This window comes from Lynx canadensis, chromosome C2 (genome assembly GCF_007474595.2).
Source record: "Lynx canadensis isolate LIC74 chromosome C2, mLynCan4.pri.v2, whole genome shotgun sequence".
NCBI classification, from domain to species: Eukaryota; Metazoa; Chordata; class Mammalia; order Carnivora; family Felidae; genus Lynx; species Lynx canadensis.
Window position 1 is genome coordinate 92017270 of NC_044311.2, and position 19475 is coordinate 92036744.

At 33.7% G+C, this 19475-nt stretch overlaps 1 protein-coding gene across 1 annotated transcript in view; it reads right to left on the minus strand.

The window, feature by feature from the left end:
• Positions 1-19475, minus strand: part of STXBP5L (syntaxin binding protein 5 like) — a 390498-nt gene that overhangs the window by 162309 nt on the left and 208714 nt on the right. The window contains exons 11-12 of the mRNA XM_030330346.1: positions 14635-14789; positions 9393-9465 (exon numbers count right to left, since the gene is read on the minus strand). Coding sequence (XP_030186206.1) covers positions 9393-9465; positions 14635-14789 — 228 coding nt within the window. The remainder of the gene's footprint in view (positions 1-9392; positions 9466-14634; positions 14790-19475) is intronic.

A 19475-nucleotide genomic window follows, 5' to 3' on the forward strand; every position in this document is an offset into this window, starting at 1 on the left:
AACTTGAAACCAACCACAGGAAAAAGTCTGGAAAACCTCCAAAAAATGGAGGTTAAAGAACATCCTACTAAAGAATGAATGGGTCAACCAGGCAATTAGAAAAGAAATTAAAAAATATATGGAAACAAATTAAAATGAAAATACAATAATCCAAATCTTTTGGGATGCAATGAAGGCAGTCCTGAGAGGAAAATACATTGCAATCCAGGCCTATCTCAAGAAACAAAAAAAAATCTCAAATACAAAATCTAACAGCACACCTAGAGGAAATAGAAGCAGAACAGCAAAGACACCCCAAACCCAGCAGAAGAAGAGAAGTAATAAAGATCAGAGCAGAAATAAATAATATAGAATCTAAAAAAAACTGTAGAGCAGATCAATGAAACCAAGAGTTGGTTTTTTGAAAAAATAAACAAAATTGATAAACCTCTAGCCAGGCTTCTCAAAAAGAAAAGGGAGATTACCCAAATAAAATCATGAATGAAAATGGAATTATTATAACCAATCCCTCAGAAATACAAGCAATTATCAGGGAATACTATGAAAAATTAAATGCCAACAAACTGCACAACCTGGAAGAAATGGACAAATTCCTAAGCACCCACACACTTCCAAAACTCAAACAGGGAGAAATAGAAAAATTGAACAGATCCATAACCAGCAAAGAAATTGAATCAGTTATCAAAAATCTCCAAACAAATAAGAGTCCAGGACCAGATGGCTTCCCAGGGGAATGCTACCAGACATTTAAAGCAGAGATAATACCTATCCTTCTCAAGCTGTTCCAAAAGGGAAGGACAACTCCCAGACTCATTCTATGAAGCCAGTATTACTTTGATTCCCAAACCAGACAGAGACCCAGTAAAAAAAGAGAACTACAGGCCAATATCCCTGATGAATATGGATGCAAATATTTTCAATAAGATACTAGCAAATCGAATTCAATAGCCTATAAAAAGAATTATTGACCATGATCAAGTGGGATTCATTCCTAGGCTGCAGGGCTGGTTCAACATTCACAAATCAATCAATGAGATACATCACATTAATAAAAGAAAAGATAAGAACCATATGATCCTGTCAATAGATGCAGAAAAAACATTTCACAAAATTCAGCATCCTTTCTTAATAAACACCCTCAAGTAAGTCGGGATAGAAGAAACATACTTAAACATCATAAAAGCCATTTATGAAAAGCCCACAGCTAATATCATCCTTAATGGGGAAAAACTGAGAGCTTTCCCCCTGAGATCAGGAACACGAAATGGGTGTCCAATCTCACCGCTGTTGTTTAACATAGTGTTGGAAGTTCTAGTATCAGCAATCAGACAACAAAAGGAAATCAAAGGCATCAAAATTTGACAAAGATGAAGTCAAGCTTTCACTTTTGGCAGATGACATGATACTATACATGGAAAACCCGATAGACTCCACCAAAAGTCTACTGGAACTGATACATGAATTCAGCAAAGTTCCAGGATACAAAATCAATGTACAGAAATCAGTTGCATCCTTATACACTAACAATGACACAACAGAAAGACAAAGAAACTGATCCCATTCACAATTGCACCAAGAAGCATAAAATACCTAGGAATAAACCTAACCAAAGATGTAAAAGATCTGTATGCTGGAAACTATAGAAACCTTATGAAGGAAATTGAAGAAGATATAAAGAAATGGAAAACATTCCATGCTCATGGATTGGAAGAATAAATATTGCTAAAATGTCAATACTAACCAAAGCTATCTACACATTCAATGCAATCCCTATAAAAATTGCACCAGCATTCTTCTCAATGCTAGAACAAGCAATCCTAAGATTTGTATGGAACCACAAAAGACTCCGAATAGTGAAAGTAATATGGAAGAAGAAGGCCAAAGGTGGAGGCATCACAATCCCAGACTTTAGCCTCTACTACAAAGCTGTAATCATCAAGACAGCATGGTATTGGCACAAAAACAGACACATAGACCAATGAAATACAATAGAGACTACAGAATTGGACCTACAAAAGTATGGTCAACTAATCTTTGACAAAGCAGGAAAGAATATCCAATGGAAAAAAGATGGTCTCTTTAACAAATGGTGCTGAGAGAACTGGACAGCAACATGCAGAAGAATGAAACTAGACCACTTTCTTATACCATTCACAAAAACAAACTCAAAATGGATAAAGGACCTGAATGTGAGACAGGAAACCATCAAAACCCTAGAGGAGAAAGCAGGAAAAAATCTCTCTTTCCTCGGCCACAGCAATTTCTTACTTGATACATCCCCAAAGGCAAGGTAATTACAAGCAAAAATGAAATATTGGGACCTCGTGAAGATAAAAAGCTTCTGCACTGCAAAGGAAACAATCAACAAAACTAAAAGTCAACCAACGGAATGGGAAAAGATATTTGAAAATGACATATCAGACAAAGGGCTAGTATCCAAAATCTATAAAGAGCTCACCAAACTGCACACCCGAAAAACAAATAATCTGGTGAAGAAATGGGCAGAAAACATGAACTGACACTTCTCTAAAGAAGACATCCAGATGGCCAACAGGCACATGAAAAGATGCTCAACGTCGCTCATCAGGGAAACACAAATCAAAACCACACTCAGATACCACCTCACACCAGTCAGAGTGGCTAAAATGAACAAAACAGGAGACTATAAATGCTGGCGAGGATGTGGAGAAACGGGAACCCTCTTGTACTGTTGGTGGGAATGCAAACTGGTGCAGCCGCTCTGGAAAACAATGTGGAGGTTCCTCAAAAAATTAAAAATAGATCTCCCCTATGACCTAGGATTAGGACTGCTAGGAATTTACCCAAGGGATACAGGAGTGCTGATGCATAAAGGCACTTGTACCCCAATGTTTATAGCAGCACTTTCAACAATACCAAATTATGGAAAGAGCCTAAATGTTCACCAACTGATGAATGGATAAAGAAATTGTGGTTTATATACACAATGGAGTACTACGTGGCAATGAGAAAGAATGAAATATGGTCTTTTGTAGCAAAGTAGATGGAACTGGAGAGTGTTATGCTAAGTGAAATAAGTCATTCAGAGAAAGACAGATGCCATATGTTTTCACTCATATGTGGATCCTAAGAAATTTAACAGAAGACCATGGGGGAGGGGAAGGAAAAAAAAAGTTAGAGAGTGAGGGAGCCAAAGCATAAGAGACTCTTAAAAACTGACAACAATCTGATGGAGGTGGGAGGGCAGGGAGGGTGGGTGATGAGTATTGAGGAGGGCACCTATTGGGATGAGCACTGGGTGTTGTATGGAAACCAATTTGACAATAAATTTCATATTAAAGAAAAAACTTATCTGAAGAAATAATAGCTGAAAACTTCCCTAATCTAGGGAAGGAAACAGACATCCAGATATAGGAATCTTAGAGAGCCCCTAACGAGATTAACCCAAGGAGGTCCATACCAAGGCATACAATAATTAAAACGGCAAAAAGCAATGATAGAATTTTAAAAGCAGCAAGAGAAAGTTACATAAAGAGAAATCCCACAAGGCTATCAGCTGATTTTTCAGCAGAAACATTGTAGGCCAGGAGGGGGGTGGCATGTATATTCAAAGTGCTGAAAGGAAAAAACCTACAACCAAGAATACTCTATCCAGCAAAGAACAGAATAGATTACCATTCAGAATAGAAGGAGAGATAAAAATTTTCCCAAACAAAAGTTAACGGAGGTCATCACCTCTAAACCAGCCTTACAAGAAATGTTAAAGGGAATTCTTTGAGTGGAAAGAAAAGGCCATAACTAGAAGAAAATTATGAAAGAAAAAAAGTTCACAGGTAAAAGAAACAAATAATGAAGGTGGTGGATTAATCACTTATAAAACCAGTATGGAGCTTTAAAACATAAAAACAGAAAATTATATCTACAAAACCATTCAATATATATACGAAATATGTAAAATAGGACATCATATACATAAGACATGGAGATAGTAAAAATGTAATGCTTTTAGAATGTGTTTGAACTTAAGTGACTATCAAGTTAATATAGACTGCTATACCCATAAAATGTTACATATGAACCTCATGGTAACCACAAATCAAAAACCTATATTAGATATGCAAAAAAATAAATAGAAAGTAAACCAAGCATAACAGTAAAAAAAAGCCATCAAACAAGACAAGAGAGCAAGGGAAGAAAGGGACAGAGAAGAAGTACAAAAACAACTAGAAAACAATTAATGGAATGGCAATAGTACACACCTACCAATAATTATTTATTTTAATGTTTATTTATTTATTTTGAGAGAAAGAGAGAGGGGAAAGGACTGAAAGAGAGGGAGAGAGAGAACCCCAAGCAGGCTCCACACTGTCAGCACAGAGCCCAATGCAGGCCTCTATCCCATGAACTGTAAGATCATAACCTGAGCTGAAATCAAGTCAGACACTTAAGCAACTGAGCCACCCAGTCACCCTGCCAATAATTACTTTAAATGGTCTAAATGCTCCAATAAAAAGACATAGGATGACTATATGGATTAAAAAAACAAGGCCCTTCTATAAGCTGCTTATAAGAAACTCACTTCCGAGCTAAAGACACATACAGACTGAGAGTGAAGGATTGGAAAAACATATACCATGCAAATGGAAGCAAAAAACCACTCCAAAACCAACAACAACAAAAAATGGAGGCAGCAATATTTAGATAAAAAGACTTTAATTTAAAACAAAGACTGCAATGAGAGGCAAAGAAAGGCACTACATAATGATAAAGGGAACATCCAAGAAGATGATTTAACAATTTTAAATATCTATGTACCCAAATTGGAGGACCCAAATACATAAAGCACATATTAACAAACATAAAGGGAAAAATTGATAATCAAATAATAGTAGAGGACTTGAACATCCCATTTATATCAATTGTATCACAGAAAGGAAATCTAAAGGAAATAATGACTTTGAATGACACAATAGATTGGATGGACCTAACAGATATATACATATTATTCCATCCCAAACAGCAGAATACATGTTCTTTTTAACTGTACATGGAATATTCTCCAAGATAGATCACATGTTAGGCCGCAAAACAAATTTCAATAAATTTAAAAAGATTAAAATCATATCAACCATTTTTTCTGACCACAGTGTTATGAAAATTAAAATCAATTACAAGAAAATCTGGAAAGAACACAAATACATTAAGTCTAAACAACATGCTACTAACCAACCAATGAGTCAACCAAGAAATCAAAGAGGAAATAAAAAAATATATGGAGACAAATGAAAAACACACACACACATACACACAATAGTCCAAAATCTTTGAGACACAGCAAAAACAGTTCTAACAGTTCTAAGAGAGAAGTTTGTAGCAATACATGCCTCAATATAAGCCTCAAGAAATAAGAGAAACCTCAAACAACCTAAGAAATGATAAAAATTAGAGCAACATAGAGATAAAAAAAATCCACACACAATAGAAAGATTGAAACCAGGAGCTGGTTTATCCTTTCTTTAAAAGGATAAACAAAACTGGGGCACCTGGGTGGCTCAGTCGATTAAGCATCTGACTTTGGCTCAGATCATGATCTCACTGTGAGTTAGAGCCCTGCATCAGGCTTTGTGCTGACAACTCAGAGCCTGGAGTCTGCTATAGATTCTGTGTATACCTCTCTCTGCCCCTCCCCCACTCGCATTGTCTGTCTGTTTGTCTCTCTCTCTCAAAAATACACATTAAAAAATAAAAGGATAAACAAAACTGATAAACCTTTAGCCAGATGCATCAAGGAATAAAGAAGGAAGACTCAAACAAAAGCAGAGATGAAGGAAAAATAACAACCAACACCACAGAAATACAAGAACTATAAGAGATTATGAAAAATATGCCAACAAATTGGACAACCTAGAAAAAAATGGCTAAATTCCTAGAAACATATTCCACCAAAGCTGATTTAGGAAGATAGAAAATTTGAAATGAATTGTTACTAGTAAAAGAATTGAAGTAGTAAGCAAAAACTTCCAACACACAAAAGTCCAAGACAAAATGGCTTCACAAGCAAATTCTACCAAACATTTGAAGAAGAATTAAACCTTTTTTTAAATGATTCTAAAAAATAGAAGAGGAATGAAAATTCCAAATTCATTCTACAAGCAAGCATTACTCTGATACCAAAAGTAGACAAAGACATTACAAAAAAAAATGTATGGGCAAATATCTTTGATGAACAACACAGATGCAAAAATCCTCAACAAAATATTAACAAACTGCATTAAGCAACACACTAAAGGATCATTCACCATGATCATCCACCACCCCAAATTTATTCTCGGGAGGCAAGGATAGATCAATATTCACAAATAAATCAATGAGATACATCACATTAACAGGAAAAAGGATAAAAACCATATGATCATCTTATTACATGCATTTGACAAAATATAACATCTGTTCCTGATAAAAACTCTCAATAAAGTGAGTTTAGAGGAAACATACCTCAATATAATAAAGTTTGTATATTAAAAACCCACAGATAACATCATACTCAGTGGTGAAAATCTGAGAGCTTTTCCTCAAAGATCAGGAACAAGACAAGGATGTCCACTTTTGCCACTTTTATTCAACATAGTACTAGAAATCCTAGCTCCAGCATTCAGACAACAAAAAGAAATAAAAGGCATCCAAATTGGTAAGGGAGAAGTAAAGCTGTCACTATTTGCAGATGCCTTGAGACTATATACAGAAAACCCTAAAGACTCCACCAAAAACCTACCAGAATGGATAAATGAATTCAATAAAGTTGAAGGATACAAAACTAATATACAAAAATCTGTTGCATTTCTATAATAATGAAGTAGCAGAAAGAAAAATTTTAAGACAATCTTACAATTACACCAAAAAGAATAAAATACCTCGCAATAACCTGAACCAAGGTGATGAAAGACTTGTACTCTGAAAACTATAAAATGTGATGAAGGAAATTAAAGATAACACAAACTATGAAAAGATAGTCCATGCTCATGGATTGAAAGAATATCATTAAAATGTCCATACAACCCAAAGCAACCTACATATTTAATGCAATCACTATCAACGTACTAACAGCATTTTTCACAAAAGTAGAACAATCCTAAAAGCTGTATGGAACCACAAAAGACCCCAAATAACCAAAGCAATCTTGAGAAAGAACAAATCTGGAATTATCTCAATTCCAGATTACAAGATATATGACAAAGCTGTAATAATCAAAGTAGTATGGTACTGGCAAAAACAAACAAGCAAAACAACAACAGACACATAGTCCAGTGGAACAGAATAGAATGCCCAGAAATAAACCCATCCTTATATGGTCAGTTAGCCTACAACAAAGGAGGCAAAAATATGCAATGGGGAAAAGACAGTCTTTTCAAAAGTGGTGTTATGAAAACGGGACAGCTACATGTAAAAGAGTAAAATTGGACCACTTTCTTACACCATACACAGAAATAAACTCAGGTTAAAAACCCAAATGTGAAACCTGGAGTCTTAAAACTCCTAGAAGAAAAGATAGACATCAAGGATAGACAGACATCTGCTATAGAAACATTTTTCTATATGTATCTCCTCTAGCAAGGGAAATAAAAACAAAAATAAACCATTGGGAGTACACCCAAATGAAAAGCTTTTGCATGGTAATGTAAATCATCAACAAAGTGAAAAAGGCAACTTAATGGGAGAAGATATTTGCAAATGATATATCTGATAAAAGGTTAATATTCAAAATATTTAAATAATTTACACAAGTTAACCCCATAAAACCAAATAATCTGATTAAAAAATGGACAGAGGACTTCAACAGACCTTTTTCCAAAGAAGACATACAGATGGCCAATAGACACAGAATAAGATGCCCAACATCACAAATCATCAGGGAAATGCAAATCAAAACCACAATGAGAGGTCACCTTACACCTGTCAGAATGGCTAGAATCAAAAAAAGACAAGAAATACAAGTATTGGCAAGGATGTGGTGGAAAAGAGACCCCAGTGCACTGTTGGTAAGAATATAAATTGGTGCAGCCACCATGAAAACAGTGTGGAGGTTTCTCAAAAAATTAAAAATAGAAATACCATGTGATCTAGTAGTCCCACTACTGGGTTTTTACCCAAATAAAACAAAAACACTAATTTTAAAAGACATATGCACCCCCTATAACAGCATTATTTACAATAACCAAGATATAGAAGTAACTTAAATGACCATTGATAGATGGATAAAGAAGACGTGCCACACACACACACACACACACACACACACACACACACACACTGAAATATTACTTAGCCATAAAAACTAATGAGATATTGCCACTTGTGGCAACGTAGATGGGACTGGAGGGTATGATGCTGAGTGAAATAATTCAGACAGACAAATACCATATGATTTCACTTTTATGTGGGATCTAACAAACAAAATAAGTGAACAAAGAAAGAAAAAATTCTAGATTCATAAATACAGAGAACAATCTGGTTGTTGCCAGAGGGGCAACAGTGGCTGGGGGATGGAATAAAGGGGATTAAAAGCTATAAGTTTCCAGTTATAAAATAAATAAGTCACAAGATTAAAAGTACAATATAGGGAACATAGTGAGTAATACTGTAATAATGTTGTAATGCAACAGATGGTGATTACATTTGTTGTGAGCACTGAACAATGTATAGAATTGTTGAATCAATATCTCATACCCCTAAAACTAATATAACATTGTCTGTTAAATATAATTCAATTAAAAAAGAAAAAAGATAGGGAAAATCAGTTTCATGTCTATCATCATTTAGAATGAAAATGTGTAACAAGAAGACAGTATTCATCAATTGCATCTACTTTTACTATGTAAAGGAGTTGAAAGCAACTCCAAGAGCAATATTTCATATTTGTTTCCATTGCCTACAACATGAGAAAGAAAAGAAATTAAAAGAAGGCCTCCATCTCCTCTGCTTTTGAGATCCTGCTCTCCTGTATTGTTGTTGCAGTAGTCCAATAACACTTTAATCATGTACCATTTTCCATTAGTCCATAGCTAGCAGATGGCCATATGGTACATTGTACAAATTTTCATAATGATTGTTTTTGCTTAGGTTAACAGAAAAAATGTGATCCATTTTATGTGTCCTGAGTCTACAAATGCATCTTTCCAAACATCAGGTGTTGCCTTAAAAATGTGTTACAATTTTCTACGTCTCCTAAAGTCTCCTGGTTTTGTTTTCATTATTGAACTAATTACATTTCTACAATTCTAGCATAACAATATTCCACATAAAGAATATTTACCATCTAACATACACTAATGTCAATTATCTATGATAACTTCCTGTATTTTCATTGTAATGAATAGAGTATAAAAATAGTGTTAATCTGTAAATGAATAACTTACTTGCTTTGTGTCAGATCAACTACAATGAGATCTTTCTCCAGAAGTACTACAACAGCATAAGGTTCTTGAAATTCTACAAGTAAAAATAAAAAGTGGAAGTTTTCATGTTTCATATTTTATAAAATCATCAAACTTTCATTTCCTTTGTCTCCTTACAAATGTTATTTAAATGATTTCAGAAGACCAAAATATGAGCCACAGTAAAAAGTAACAAAACACTTTTAATTAAAAAATATTGTTGTTTTTCTCAGACTTAATGTTTAAGATCATTACAGGGAATGTGAAAGTGAGAAATTGCATAGAGTTAAATATTTCTCAATAATCATGAGGTGGTGATAGATTATTGGAAAAGAGTCTGTCATCTCTGTCTCACAAACATTTATCTTATTCTTCCATAACTTTCCATTTTAGATCTGATTTCATGCATACAAGGAGATGTTGTAAGAAAATAGTTCTGCCCTCCTGGGCTATGACACATTTCACCTCCCTGTGAAAGCAACACTCCTTATACTAAAAAATTTAATTTCTATTCAATATGCTTTAACAGGCACTTAAAGATTGCCTACTATGTGCCTAAGAGTATATACCTCAAAAAGGCAGAGACTCTGAGGATAATCTGTGATTTTAAGTTCCTAAACTTTAACCCCTCCCTCCTTTCAATAGGTTCCAGCAACTATTCTCAGAACAAAGGATATATGGAGAATAAAATTGACAAGGTCCTTATTCTCATGGAGTTTACATTCTACGGATGTATACAAACAATGAAGAAGTAAATGAATAGATTCAGAAAGTAATGTGAGCCATTAGAAAAAATCAAGGCTTATGGCATAAGAAATGACTTTTAGGTCAGGCAGAGTAACACAAATACCATATGATTTCACTTATATGTGGAATTAAGAAAAAAAAAACAGATGAACATATGGGAAGGGGGTCAAAAAACAAAATGAGGGAGAGAAAGAAACAAACCATAAGAGACTCATTATGACAGAGAACAAACTGAGGGTTGATTGAGGAAGGTGAGTGGGGGATGGGCTAACTGAGTGATGGGTATTAAGAAGGGCACTTGTTATGATGAGCCCTGAGTATTATATATAAGTGATGAATCACTAAATTCTACACCTGAAACCAATATTACACTATATGTTGACTAACAGGAATTTAAGTAAAAATTTGAAAAAGACAAAAAAAGAAATGATTTATGGTTGGTGGGAGAGCACTAATTTAGTTACTGTGGTAAGGAAAGGCATTGTTTTCCATTTATAATACAGACTAATAAAGGAAAGGTACAATTAAAGTGTTCTCAACTTAAGAAGTAAATATTTACAAAAACATCTTCCATACATATTTGATTCTCAGTAGCTAGAACAGGTGTTATATTACTATTTTTCATTTCATCAACAAAATTAAAGTCTAAAGAGGTTATGAGATTGGTGCAAATTTACAAAGCTAGTTAATTGAAAAAGCTGAAACTTTAACCCAGGCCTTCTGATTCTAAATTCTAATTCTAAATTCTGATTCTAAGTTTTCATTATACCAGCAGTTTCTACTAGCTACTTTAACAGGTATTTAATCCTAAACTCAACAATCACTTGGCAAGAATTTTATTCAGAGAATTCAAGTCTTAGTTGGAAAACCAGAAGAGATGGCCTTCACAGTCTTGAGAAGCTATAGAACCTATTTATATTCATAAGTCACACGCTATGAGAGAAAACCTAGAAACAAAACCGAGGAGTTTGGGTGGATGCAGTCTTCATACTGTTTGCTATTCAAACTGTTCTCAAACTGAGGCTTCCTCTGCTTCTCCCTTATCACTTAGAGCTGTTTTAAATTTTCAACATTATTTTAATTCTTCTGAACCCAGGGTTTTTATGGTTTTTTGTTTGTTTTTGTTTTTCAGTTGAAGGAACACTGGAGTTCTATACTACTACTTTCTTCTTTGTCTTCTCTTTAGGACAACCATTGGTTGGGAAGCAATTGCTACAAAAATAAAATAGCTGAGACACTGGCATGAATGAGCAAAATTCATAAATTTTTTTCAGTGGTTATATCTGCTTTATCATTTGAGATAGGTATGTTTCAGATTATTATTGTTTCTTTTAAAATAATAAAAACTGGTAGCAAAAGTTTCACCTTTGTAGAAGTACTTGGTGAACTGTGGTAACTGCTGAATAAAAAGATTTCCTTAGGAGTCAGTTTAGGTTCAATTATGTGTCTATTATTTTTTAACAGTTTGATCTTAGGCAAATTCATTAACTTATTAGCTCAATTAAATTAATTCAATTTCTTTACCCATTGATATGGCAAAATAATAATAACATCCTTAGACTGTTACGGAGATTAGGTGTATATGAAGATGCAAAGCCTGGCACATAGTATGTGCTCAATAGATAAGGATCATATCATTTTCTCCATTAGATTGGTTTATTTTTGAGCAGTCTTTTAACCCTAATCCCCGACAAGGTGAAAGGCTCTATCATAATTACTACTTCTCTGAAGAGAAATGCATTATTTATGACACTTATAGAGGACCAGATACAGTTAAATGTAAATGTGAAACTGACGAATTCCGAGTGTAGTTGGTTAGTTACTCTGGGCAATACCCCCTGAGATAAGAGGCATTTGTGTTCTTTGAAAAATAAGTTGAATTGACAAATGTCAAAATGATTTATCAACATTAAAAACTGTTAATAAATTTATTTTAACAAATGCATAAGATTTATCATTATGGCTGTAAAGAAGATTGAAGTTCCATATTTGCTCATATGGAGTTATAATCAAAATACACTGTTAAGTGAAAAAAAGTATGATACAGAATAGTACATAGAGTATGTTGTCATTTGTACAAAAAAGAGATAATGTAGACATAGATAAGTATACATACGCATATGCATAAACTTTCTGGGAGAATACATAAGAAATGTGGAAATAGTTGCCTCTTGAAGGGCAATGAGTAAAATTTTTATTATATACTAATGTGTACTGTAGGGTCTTTTCTGTCATTTTCATGTACTATTGTTTTAACCAGAAATAGTTATTCTCTTAGCCCCTGACAAAAATTCCATCCTCATTATCACTACTCTGAAAAACAAACACATATATGTGGCTTGGAAGTGATAATACATAGTTACAATATATTTATAACTTACTTAACATCATTATAGATTATCCTAACATCTCTACTAATGTGCATAAATTTGTACAAACACACACGTAAAATGTGTGGTTTGCATAGATCAAACACTATCAGTCTCTATTACTGGCATACATTTTTCTCTAAGCTCTTTAACAGGATGCATTTTCCTAAATTCAGCTTTTGGTCTTCTATTTGTTCTTTCTCCCTTTGTTCCTTTGTTCCTTTATCTTTCATTCTCAGAACTCCAAATAACATCTATATTCTGATAATTCATAAATAAATATTAAAGACCTTTTGCCTCTCTTTTTCTGCTCTCTAAGCAATTTCTCTTTCCAAAAACAGTTATTGCATATGAAACCATTATTCTTAAAATATGTTATCTTTGACTCCTCTATCATGTCATTCTCTAACTAATTGGTGCCCAAATTCAGTGAGTTTCCTGTTTCCATTCTTATAGGTAGCAGTGTATTAGATCTTGATCATTTTAATGAACATTTGGACAAATGCCACCCAGCTGTAATCTGGAATTTAAGATTTCAGTTTTTCTTCAGACCCACACACTCTTTTCTGGCAAATTTTACTAAAAACATTGCTTTCTTTCATGTTAATATTTTCTCAAAATTCCTCTGTTGCTCTCTATCTCCAAATACCTCTAAAAGGCTTTCAATTTTTTCTCTTAAGTTGATGTCACCCTCGCAAACCTTACAAGTTCTAAAACCTTTACTCAATATCCTCTTCAAGTGCCAGGTCCTTCTTCAAAGCCTATCTAAATCCTTTTTCCATGCAGCTTTGCATGAAAATTTGTCATCGATTCTGACTAGCCTATAAATTAGCACATTACTAAAACCCATATAATTCAGCACTTAAGTGTTACATTTTTACTTAAGTCACAATTATCTCCCTCATCCAACCAGATTTTATGTGATTTGACATCAGAGATCAGTTTCATACTTCATCTATATTCTCAATAAGTCCTGACAGTACTGAGGCCACAGAAGCATCCAATAAATATTTGTTGATTAATTAACACAAGTAACTTGTTTGTCCCAGAAACCCTGGAAATAAAATGCCACACTGATATCTCATATCAATCTATCCCATCTTTAAATATGAAACTAAAAATTTTAAGCAAATTAACAGTTATAATAAAACAATTTATAGATATTCATAGTTACAAAGTATGCTCATTTTGGCCTTCCAATAATCATGTGGAGTCAATATTATTATTCTCTTTCTAAAAATGATAAGCCTAACTCATAAAATTAAAATGACTTACCCAAGTTCACCTAGCTAGTGACTGACAGGGCTAAATCATAAAGCCAAATACTGTGTCTCCAAGTCTAGAGTTCCTTCTTTTGTATGCTCCCTCTTAAAAAATTGTAGTTATATATATGCATATGCATATGTACTGTGTTGTTTTAATCATAAATTCATATTTTACTTTTTATGTTTCATCCTCAATTTTTAGATTTTATTATTAAAATATTTCATTATTAGATTTAATTATACAGTTTGCACTTAAGTTGTTTTTATGTCTAAAAAAAGTCTTTATATTCAGGATGCATCTCTTCTCCCAAAGGCCCTTCTAATTATTCTCAAAATTGAAATAAATCACTAACCACACATCAGCAATCCTAGAGTAATCAGAGGTGCTGCAGTTGCATCTGAAGCAAAGCCAGATGTGAAACAGATGCAGTACCACCAGAGTTACAGATCACTGATATCAGGTAAGTGCTTTAACTTTGATTAGCACTGGAATGGATGGGTGGAGCTGGTCTAGGAGAGGCTATTAGGAGACCTCAGTTTCCCCAAGTGATTTCACCCTGGACCCCTATCGGACCCTCCCAGCTCAGCTTCCACCATCCTTATCAAAGTTTAAAGCACTTACCTGATATAAGAACCTGAAACTCCAGCACTGCTGTACTACATCTGTCTTACTTCCAGTTTGTCAAGTAGGTACAGTTGCAGAACCTGCTCCAGCACCTGTAGCTCAGTGTTGTGCCACAGTAGATGTCAGCTGCCGAAACTAAAAATATTTAAGCTTAATTTTATTAGGACCTTATTTCAAAAATGATTTTCAACATTAATAGTTTCATTTTTGTTACTTACCATTTGGATAGGGCGTTTCACATAAAGTAAGGAATTCAACAATAGGATGATCCATTTCAAGCACTGTAATTGCTTTTCCATGCATGATGGTTAAACTTGGTCTTCTGCAAGCTTTGTCATAGGACAATCCACCAGAAAATATTATGAATGGTTCACTACATAGAAAAAAAAAGTTAATGAGATTGAGAAGTCCTTTAAAATGATACGATTATCACAGGCTGAGCTAATGAACAAGTTTGGTGGGGATTATACAGGATGTAATTTGACAGGGAGAAAACACCTTTCCTGGCCCAAAATACCTCAACTAAATGACTTACTATTCTACCATATCCCTTTTTCTGGAGGTGAATTCTTACCATTAAAATGACTAATGAATCAGTCTAAAGGTGATGAGGTGGGCTGGGGAAAAGACAGGATGGCTGAAGGGAGGTAGAAGTGCTCATTGACTGAAAAGGACATCTTCACATGTATTAGTTGATTCCCAAAATTCTGTATCACTACCATTAGAATATTAATGTATGTTAGTTTATCATATTAAACAGTTGGCATGTGGGGTCCAAAATTCCTAAGGGACAAGAGAGGCAAGTTTCAATATAAAATGAAATGCAAAAGTAGCAATCCCACAGTGGTAGAAGGTACAAAAATTCTATGTAATGGATTCTCTGTGGGAAAAGAGTTATGATAAAAAGATAGAAAAAACAAAACAAAAAAATGTGATCTTCTCAATTTTACCTTGGGTCAGCCAGTTCTATTTAGCTAGTGAAACTAACATCAAAATTTTAGGGCATGGCTGAGATGACTATAAAATATTACAGGTTTCAGAAAGTTATGAAATAGTGTCATAATTTTTCACTTTTCTCAAAGTAATATCTATATTTCTAGTTTATATATAAAAATAAAATATGTTAATGAAGTATTTTCAATAAGTAAATACTAATAGAAAATATTCTTCTCCAAAACAATTTTTAAAAAGAACTAGACACTAATTTTACCAAATTCTTTGAGAACATATGCTTCTCTAAATAATTCACTTCCATTTATTCACCAAAGTATCAACTAGTTTCTAGAAATCACTCCATAAATTTCCCTTTCTTTTTCATTTTGTACTGTATACATAGTATCAAACATTACCAATGGAACATTTGCTAATCTTATGCTGGCTCTATAACAACAACAAAAAGAGCTTTTAAAAAGGTTTCCATTAATACTTACATATGAACTGTTTATACTAATTTTTATTTATAATTCTGTCTTGATGTTTTAACATAAATATTTAAGTTGTAAGCTAAACAAGAAACAGTGCTCTTATTTTTTATTTAAATTTTTTCAATGTTTACTTATTTTTGAGAGAGAGAAACAGAATACGAGTGAAGGAGGGACAGAGAGAGAAAGGAAAACACAGAATCTGAAACATGCTCCAGGCTCCAAGCTGTTAGCACAGAGCCCTATGCGGGACTTGTGAGATCATGACCTGAGCCATAGTCGGACACTTAAATGACTGAGCCATCCAGGCACCCCTCTAATTTATTCTTCTTGAGTCTTATATCAGTTGATGTGAGTTAGTCTTACCTCAGTAATCTGGCGTATTAAATTACCAACCTAGCAATGGCAGTATTAAGCAGCAAGTTTTTTCCTATAAAATAAATGCTTAATTATTAAGATTTCTCTCCAGATTTAAAAAATCACTTCTAATGAAATGAGTATGTGTTTTTGCACCTTTTTGTGTTGCTTTGTTGTATAACAAATATCATGACTTGGAGAACATATTATCTTTTCATATGTATCGGGCTTAACTGCTCCAAATATTAATAACGCCATAAACATCGATTTTTTCCATATAAAAGTATAAACTCTCATCTCCTAGTACTAATCCAAATAAAGGTTAAGAAGCAATTTACTCTCCCTTTTTTGGTAAGCACATTGGAAAATATGTCCTTTCTAATATTGGAAGAAAGCAAAACCTTTTCTGCTCTTATTATGACTCTGCATCAGAAAACATTGGGTCTAAAGTTAATTGCTGATATATATGCACTTCTCTATAAAAAGTTATTTCCTCAGGACAATGCTCAGGAAACCACTCATAAATAATTGCACTAGATACTTTATTATCACATTAAATTCTCATAAGTAGAATCCTCATTTCATTAATGAGGTTAATACTAAGCAACTAAGCAAGAAAAAACCCAAAAGAAAATGGAGATCTGTAAGATTTCAAAACCTATTCTCCTAAACAATGATCTATACTGTCTATAGCTGATAAGGAGTCTGGGATTAATACAGGTGAACTTGTTCAGAGTCAAGCAGCTATGAAGAGGCAGGATAAGCATTTAAATTCAGACTCCAAAGTCCATGTTTTTCACTTCTAATGTTTCTAAAACTGTGGACATAACTTCATAAATGTTCTGGAAAAAGTTTTTAATTTAATAATTTGACAAACACTTGCAAACCACATCTCCCTTTTGAAATTTTATAATTCGGGCCATATAGTAAAGATTCTAAGAAACTATGTAGTAAAGAATTCAATTTACTTCTATATAATGCAGCGTTTCTCAGATCTCTCAAATGAATTTGATTACAGATTCCTATTTTTTCATGAATATAGTTAGTGATCAAAGGGACACAATTTGGTAAATGCTATATCACAGTAAACTTCCTCCTTTATTACTTAATACAAGTGTTTCTTGGTATACTGACCAGATGGATTATTACAAAATAAACAGCTATATAATTAACAGTGTCTTTATACACAAAGACAACATTAATACAAATTAAAATTTTTGACAACTTGGGTAAATTCCAAAGGCATTATGTTGAGTGAAAGAAACTAGGATTAAAAGGTTATGTAATACATAAATGCATTTATATGACATCTCAAAAAGGCAAAACTATAGTCATGGAGAACAGATTACTCGTTGTTATGGGTTAGGAGGAAAGAAAAGTGTGGCTATTAGGAATAGCATGAGAGAATTTTAGGGGTATGGAAATGTTCTGTATTCTTATCATGATGGTGATTTTTAGGCATCTATACATGTGTTAAAATCCATAGTACTGATTCCAAAAGAAAAAAGTCAATTTTACTGCACAATTTGTAAAATAAATATAATATAAAAAAGCATTAAAATTTTGTCTCAATGAAGATAAACAATAACTTCTGCAACATAACACATATTAAAATAACATTTGTTGAATATGTATAATGTTCCAGGTGTTGTATGAAGAACTTTACTTGCTGCATTGTATTAAATCTTTATGATACCCCAATGAAAAAACTATTATTCTCATTTAACAGATGGATATACTGAGGCTTAGAGAACTTTACACATGAAGTCCATCAGTAGGTGGCCCTGATAAAAAGGGATCAAAAGACTAGCAGAAAGTAATTTTTATTAACTGCAGAGAATTTGATAATGCTAGTGGTAGCAGGTAGAAAGATCATTATTCCTTTTTTAGAAGAGGATCCATTTAGTAAGCCTAGAGACCATCAGGGTTGGGGTACCAGTAAGCAAATCATTGACTGGGACCAGTGATTCCTAAGCATAATGGTTGTTCATCCTAGAAATGTAAATAAAGCCAGTTTGTGAATGGCTGATCTAAGATAAATTAAGCAGAAAACAAACCCCTTGCATCTGCTACCTATGCAATCCTTTAAGAGGCCCTATTGCTGCAACATATTTGATAGAGTCTTCTTAACGTTCCTGCTCCTGCCACAGCCATCCCAATTTTTGACTTCACAAAGTTTTTACTGCATACTGGGTGGAGCAGAAATATAGCTATGTATTTTCATTTCCAGACTGTGGCCCATTTTGCCATAATACCTTTAAGCATTCTAAACTTCAGTGCTCCTCTGCTTTTTAGTCTTCTTGTGTTCTGAACAGTGGAACCACTGCTTTTAGAGGTGACATTTTTTTTTAATATTGTAATAATCACAACAAACACACAATGTACTAAGTAAAGTACACAGTAAGTGGGATGGCAGTAATTAGTATCTACAATATAAAATTATTTCACATTAGAATCTGAATTATTTATACACAAAGTTGGATTACCAATTACTAGAATATATCATTAGGATCAGTGGAATAATTTTAACAATGTGAAATATCATGGCTTTGATGATGAGAATCATGATAACTTCTTTCTATCAGGAAGTCCATTATGTGCCAATCATCAAACTTATGACAGTACAAACTTTATGCATAATTTCATTTATTCCTCACAAACATCACAATGAGATAGGTATAATTGATGAGGCAATTAAAGTTTAAAAGAGTTAAATTTCAAGACCACATAGCTGTCTTACTCCATTTGGCAAGGATCTTTTTTTTTTTTTTTTTACTTCTTTTTTGCTTTTTGGGTTCTTTTTTTCTTTTTTGAGAGACAGAGTGCAAGTGGAGAAGAGGAAGAGAGGGAGAAACAGAATCCCAAGCAGGCTTTGCGCTGTCAGCACAGAGCTCGATGCAGGGCTCAAACTCACAAACCATGAGATCAAGAGTCAGATGCTTAACCGACTAAGCCACCCAGGTGCCCCCCCCCTTTTTTTTTTAGTTTTTAGGTTTTCTTTTCTTTCTTTATTTCTTTCTTTTTTTGAGAGAGAGAGAGAGTATATGGCAAGGATCTTAATAAGTATCTTACACTTGTCTTGAAATCCTCATTCCTAAAGTATCTTCTCTTCATGTTCACCTTTTCCTCTCTTTGTGTGCCACCATCCTATCATCACTTAAGCCCCATCTCACGTATTTCTTTTCCCAAGAAGAATTTTACTGATGTCTCTTCACTGTGCTCTTCCCCTCTCTAGGCTGGGTTAGATGTCCTTTTGTTGTGCTGTCATAAATGTACCTCGC